Below are 6,664 nucleotides of genomic sequence, written 5' to 3'. Positions count from 1 at the left end.
TAGAGAGCTTCTCCCTCTCTCTCTCTCTCTCTGTCTCTGTCTCTCTCTCTTTCTTTCTCTCTCTCTTCTTTTCTCTCTCTTCCCCCTGATTCTTTTTCTCTCCCTCTCCCTCCCTTCATGCCTCTCTGTCTGAGTGCTGGGCTATTTGCAAAAATGCCAGGTTTACTATAATGCTATAGCTTGTAAATATGGGGGGGAGTTCCTGCTGTGGGCAGGGGGAAATGAATCTGACTAACATCCATGAGATGCAGGTTCGATCCATGGCCTCGTCCAGTTGCCTATAATTGCCTTGCATGAGCTGTGATGTAGGTAGCTCAGATCTGGTGATGCTGTAGTGGTGATATAGACCAGCAGCTGCAGCTCCAATTGACCCCTAGCCTAGGAACCTCTAAATGCAACAGGTGTGGCCTAAAAGACTATATATATATATTATTATATATATATATATATATAAATTAACACTGTTTATTTAGAATTTCAATATCCAACTACCGCCCCAGGTCTAACAAATCACTTCTGGTGTGGGCTTACATTAGCAAATACTTTTTCTCTGGACCCAAAGGAGGGCTCTTTCATCCATTCACTCATTCATTCAAGACTCGTTCTTTGCTGGCCTGCAGTTACTAGATGCCAAAGAAATCACCCGTGAAAGCAGCCGTGGTGGGGACTGGCACAGCAAATGTCACTTCATTTTCTCCTCTTTACGCAGGTTTCTGAAGCAGCCATGGCCACGGTACCTGAACCTGCCAAGGAAGTGATGCTAACAATGGGTCAGTGGAGAAACTGGTACCAGTAATGCGAGCAGGGCTCCTTCTCAAGAGTGCAGTGTTAGCTTCTTAGAGACCGATTTTGTCCCTCATCCTGCCCTTTAGTGGCAGTGGGGTCAGTTAACCTGTTTAAAGACTCATTCCACTGTAGTCTGATGTTCTTGAGTCATTGCAGGGCCATCCTTGTGGCATGTCCAGCTTCAGTGGGAAGGAAGGCTTCAGTGAGAAGGAAAGCTCCAGTTTTAACTGGGCTGGAAGGGGTCTCGAGATCCAATAGAGAGCAGCTGGGGTACCTGCCCCGCCTCCTAGGCTGCTCCAGGAATATGCCCATGGAAACTGCTAGCTCCAGGCAGCCCTAAGGAACAAGCTGTTTGCAGTTTCCTATTAACAGTGAAGATCGCTTGCAGGGAAGGAAAATTCATCCTGTCCAGGGGACATAACTGAGCAAGCTCTCTGCTTTTATTACAGTGACAACAATAATGACCTGTTATTTGAGGCTGATGGCCCCAAAGAGATGAAGGTAAGGCCATGCGCTTAGCTCCCAACACATGCAGGGGCTCGGGCAGGGGAAAGTCTCAAGGAAAGGGCTCTGGGCCCCCTTATTCCTATGGAATTCTGTGATGAACTGACTCGCCTTCTCCAGTGAGACTGATGCAGGCCACTCCTCAGTTCCGGCGGCACCATAGTGGTTCACTGAGCCTTGGTGATGGTGGCCATGCTTGAGGAGGGTGAGAAGAAATGATGGTAGAGAGAGTGTTTGCTGTCTCATGTTGGCAAGGCAGCCAAGGCTTCAATGCACAGTTGCTTCTCCTTTTAGAAAAAGGGTTCAGCCCTAAAACTAATGAAACTCTGTCTATCACTAGAGTCGAACCCTGAGACCCATTTTCTCCAGCCCTGGGTGGGGGTGTGGTGTATCTGTCTGGCCCACCCTCCCACTGCCCCTGCCAGGGGCTGGAGCCTCTGTGCGGGGCAGGAACGTCTTGCTTTCCTCTGAGCTGTTAGAGGTCTCTTTAACTGTCTTCAAGACGTTAAACCATTCTTGTGCCCAGGGGCAACTTCAAGCCTTAATACACTTACACAGTTTCTCTGAACAAAGGGAAAGTGGGAACCTGTTTCACAAATATCAACCACAATTTTGGGGGGGTGGAGGTTTTTTGGCCCCAGGGGGGACATGTAGAAGTTCCCAGCAGGGGAACCACGCACCTTTTACAGTGTTTGCGAGATGCTTATGCAACAGCTTTTAAAAGACGAAAACTTGTAGAGAATAATTGAAAACTCATTGATTGAGCATAAATATTGATAATATGATCATCACAGCCATGAAAAATTTAATACATAGTCTTGTGCTTTGGGTTTCCAAACAGGTAAAAATGTAAGAAGGCATACGTTTATGGTTAGGTGGAGCATGTGTCAGAAAACACAAACAAGGTCAAAATGGGATGTATTCTTGAAGAATACCATGGAGGGTGTCAGAGAGCCCACATTCAGGTTTGGGGTCTGCCTCTCACTTGCCACATGCCTATGGGTAAACCGCTGAACCTCTCTGGGCTGCAGAGAGATGAAAGATTCTCTGGAGAAGCTCTGTTATCCCCTCCTGCATCCCGTCTCATGTCAAAATGGGAGTTCTCAGGCCCAGCCACCTACCACACTGACATTCTTGATCTATCCACAGTGCCGCACCCAAAACCTTGACCTCAGCCCTCTGGGAGATGGGAGCATCCAGCTGCAAATCTCCCACCAGCTCTGCAACGAGAGCTCCAGGCCGATGGTGTCTGTGATTGTGGCAAAGGAGAAGCCGATGAATCCCTCCTCCCAGGTCGTCTGCGATGATGACCCAAAGAGCATCTTTTCATCCGTCTTTGAAGAAGGTACCTAGGGAAAGCTGAGGGCAGATAGGATATCTCTGGTCCTTTCCTTCTCAGAGGCCATAACTCAATGGTCAACTAAACTCTCCTGAAGCTGAAACCCTTTAAAAGTAGAAGGCCCAGGAGTTCCCTGGTGGCTCAGTGGAATCCAGTGTTGTCACTGCTGTGGCTTGGGTTTGCTCGCTGGCCCAGGAACTTCCAAGTGCCAGAGGCACAGCCAAAAAAATAAAATTTTTTTTTTAAATAGAATGCCCAGCAGTGAGAGGAAAACAGAGAGGTCCGGAAACCCAACTAACCACTTTTGTAGTTGAAACAATTCTTTTTTTATTTTTTGTCTTACATCAGAATGTTTTGTTCCCTTAAAAGGAATTCTTCTTTAGTGAAATAATGATGTACCTGGCTAGTGCTATTAATCAGAGGAATGGAGGCTTTTCTGGAATTTATAGGCATGCATAAAAAGTACCCAAAATACTATATATCTCCATACATTACTACATATCATCCAATTTGGTGATGGTTTTAGTTTTCTTTTGCGTTATTGATATTATTCTTAAAACAGGACCTGGAGGAAATCACGTTGTGGCTCAGCAGTTGCCAACCTGACTAGTATCCATGAGGATGTGCATTCAATCCCTGGCCTTGCTCAAGGGTTAAGCATCCAACATTGCCATGAGCTGTAGCGTAGGTCACAGACAAGGCTCAGATTCTGCATTGCTGTGGCTGTGGTGTAGGCCAGCAGCTACAGCTCTGAGTTGACACTAAGCCTGGGGAATTCCATATGCCATGGATGCGGCCCTAAAAAGCCAGGAATAAAAAGCAGCACCATGATAACTACTCACAACTGCAAAGCTCCCAGTCATTCTCAGGGTGCTTTCGGTTACATTTTATCCCTGTGAGTCTCAGAAGGTCCCTGCTGGGCCAGTGTGTGCCATTGCCTTTTTGCAGAAGGAGTTCTGTGGCTCTTCCACAGCAAGCAATAAAGCTGAAGCTTGAACCCATATCTTAAGGCACCGGGTGCAGTGTTCTTATCCACCCCAGCTTCCTCCCCACCAACATTAGAATCAGACTGTGGCTGACCTCCCTCAGATGTCTTCCAAGGCACCAGATCCTGCCGCTTCACATCATGAGGTTTGCTCTTCTAATCTTCTGCCTAAAAGACACCTCTGCTCCACATTTCAGAGCCCATCGTCCTTGAAAAGCATGCCAATGGTTTTCTCTGTGATGCCACCCCCGTGCAGTCCGTGGACTGCAAACTCCAGGACAAAGATGAAAAAGCCCTGGTGCTGGCTGGCCCACATGAGCTGAAGGCTCTCCACCTCCTCAAAGGGGACTTGAAGAGAGAAGGTACCTGGGGACACCCTCATTCTTTTCTTGGCCTCCTGGAAACGTGCCAATTATCTCTATCTTCAACAAAGTAGACCATTTAGGCAAATGATTGACATGAATGCAATATCATGGAATACAGAGTGTGTACATGCTTTATGGAGGTCCTAGCAAGGATGCCAGGATGAGGCCCTTAGCAGGTTCATTTTCAGCAAGAGAGGGGACAAGCACATCCAGGACCACAGTCCAGCCAAGTCACTTAAAGGCAGTGCGATGTCAGTGCTTCTGTTGGAAAGGGGTCATTTGATGGACAGGACCTAACTACCTGTGGGTGCCTTCTTCCTGTTGTGGAGGTCAAAACTAGAATGGCAAAGAGATAATTTGTCCCTCCTCATTCCCAACTTTGCCCACTTGCCCCTAACATCCTTCCCACCCAATACCAGATGGTTCCTGAGAAGCCGATCTTACTGACGAGCAGGAACTTGTATCTCTGTCACTGTCACTGGCCATTGTTTCAAGTCTGGGGAGCCCATTGGTGGTGGGACTCTGCCTGGCACCCTGCCACTGTGGCTGAGCCCTGTATGCAGGGGTGTGACCAGGGGGCAGATCAAAGGAGCAGTGTGGTCTCATCCAAGCTGCTGACCTTGGAGAGAGGCATCACAGGGGGAAAGCTTCTCAGCCTGGCCAAGACAATTCTGTTTCTCCAGAATTGCATCAGAAGCACAACCTTGGGGCCTCCAAGGGAGACAGCTGTGACTAAGGAAGATTAAAATGAGCATCTCTCGTTGGACCACTTCACCTAGTCAAGCAGCCCTCCTCCTTCAAGTTCATCCCACTGGCTGCGCCATGTTCCTGAAACAGATCTGTGCCTGATGTCCTTTGGGAATCTGGTTTTACTTCTTTTCTTGCTGTTCACAGTGGTCAGACTGTTCTGGTGTTGTGGATAGGCACATCACCAGGCAGGGGCAAGATGGCTTGCTTTCTTCTAAAAATCAGAGCTTCTAATTGTTTATTGCCACTGTGGTGAGGCTCTGAGAAGCCCCCAGACCCTTCTTTGGGGAAAAACCTGATTCAACCAACTGAACCTATTATTGTCTGGGAGAGAAGCCAGCTCTCCTGTCTATGAGGCCATAGGAATTTTGGATGCCAAAGAGGATCCTAAATGGCACCAGTCCTAGGCTAGGGTCCAGTGCTTGGACCAACCCTGCAGTGCTATGTCCCTGACCACAGGCCCCTCTCCTTCCCTCAGTGGTGTTCTGCATGAGCTTTGTGCAAGGAGATGACAGCGATGACAAGATACCTGTGACCTTAGGGATCAAGGGAAAGAATCTGTACCTGTCTTGTGTGATGAAAGATGACACACCCACCCTGCAGCTGGAGGTGAGTGAGTACCAAGGGCTGAAGGCCCTTCTTGGGCTTCACTGAAGCACCCCCAGCCATTACTTCCAAGACAGTGACCTCTTCCCCCTACCCACCCCCAGAAAGTCTGGGAGAAGAACCACTTGGTAATTTTCCATATGTGTAAATAAGTTGAATATAATAAGTTCAGGTAAGGGTTAATGCAGGTAACTTTCACTCCCATTGTGGCAAGTTAAATCATTCTGCTGATGTGCTTACATCCTGCTGTTGTTAGCCCCCCATCGATCATACAATGTTGGGATTGGAAGGGGAGTCTCTTGTTAGGGTTGCTCCATTAGGTAGATGACACTTTGGGAACTTAATTGATTCAAAGCACCTGTCACCTGTCATCATCTCCATGCCACTCCCAACATCATACTTGCCCCACCAGCATTCCCAGCAAAAGCTTCCTCTCCAAGTTGAAGTCATTCTAGCCAGGGCCATGAGGAAATACACAGCACAAGTCCCTGGAGCCTAGGTACTTCCAGAAGCTTTCATCTAATTTTCACTTTCAACAACCTTCCCATCTGTGTCATGCTCCCTACCATTTGGCACTGTTTCAGAAAAGGATGAGGGCTCTTTTGGTCACCATACCGAAGGCTGGGGTCACAAAGATATGTCAGGGCCCTGGCACTTGCCCCTGTGACCTGTTTATATGTTTCATCTCCAGCTGACCTGGAGAACATCTTTTCCCAGATCAGAGTAGGGTATCTTTGACCTGTCCCATGCAAAAAAAACTCTATTTCTGCTTTGCTGCAGGATGTAGACCCCAAAAGTTACCCGAAGAGGGACATGGAGAAGCGATTCGTCTTCTACAAGACAGAAATCAAGAACAGAGTTGAATTCGAGTCTGCCCTGTACCCCAACTGGTACATCAGCACCTCTCAAGCAGAACAAAAGCCCGTCTTCCTGGGAAACTCCAAAGGCCGCCAAGATATAACTGACTTCACCATGGAAGTCCTCTCTCCCTAAGGAAAGCCATACCCAGAGGGTCCACATGGGCTGAAGAACCCCGGAGGCTGGCAGAAGGGGACTGGAAAAGTTGGTACATGGTTGCTGCCTGAATTTCACTACTGTCTAATCGATGCCCAGCTGTCTTCCCTAGATTAGTGCTAAGGAGATCCCCCTGCCCCCCAGTGAGGAGGAACAGCCCCCTCCTCTCCAAGTCCATGCACAGACCCCATCCTCTAAGCCAGCCTTCTCTCACCCCTTCTCCTCACTCAAAGCCAGCCTGGTGGAAACCATGGCACACTAGGGTCACTGGCAGTCCTCTGTCCTTGGCACCCAGCTTCTGATGATCGATCACTGAAC

At 48.3% G+C, this 6,664-nt stretch overlaps 1 protein-coding gene across 1 annotated transcript; it reads left to right on the top strand.

Annotated features, from left to right (window-relative positions):
• Window positions 1-724: 724 nt before the first annotated feature.
• On the top strand, window positions 725-6,373 carry LOC110258125 (interleukin-1 beta-like). Its single transcript, XM_021081283.1, has 6 exons — window positions 725-774; window positions 1,236-1,287; window positions 2,440-2,635; window positions 3,812-3,976; window positions 5,205-5,335; window positions 6,113-6,373. The coding sequence occupies exons 1-6, from the start codon at window positions 725-727 to the stop codon at window positions 6,323-6,325; spliced, it is 807 nt and encodes a 268-aa protein (XP_020936942.1). The 3' UTR covers window positions 6,326-6,373.
• Window positions 6,374-6,664: the final 291 nt, after the last annotated feature.

The sequence above is a fragment of the Sus scrofa genome, unplaced genomic scaffold (assembly GCF_000003025.6).
Source record: "Sus scrofa isolate TJ Tabasco breed Duroc unplaced genomic scaffold, Sscrofa11.1 Contig1280, whole genome shotgun sequence".
NCBI lineage: Eukaryota > Metazoa > Chordata > Mammalia > Artiodactyla > Suidae > Sus > Sus scrofa.
The sequence above is the reverse complement of the archived record's forward strand: the minus strand, read 5'-3'. Positions and strand labels throughout refer to the sequence as shown.

Bases quoted from the DNA above. Each gene is read 5' to 3' on its own strand.
- LOC110258125 (XM_021081283.1), top strand. From the start codon at position 725: ATGGCCACGGTACCTGAACCTGCCAAGGAAGTGATGCTAACAATGGGT. The intron at 775-1,235 runs GTGGAGAAACTG...CTTTTATTACAG, and splicing joins GTGATGCTAACAATGGGTCA to TGACAACAATAATGACCTGT. The intron at 1,288-2,439 runs GTAAGGCCATGC...ATCTATCCACAG, and splicing joins ATGGCCCCAAAGAGATGAAG to TGCCGCACCCAAAACCTTGA.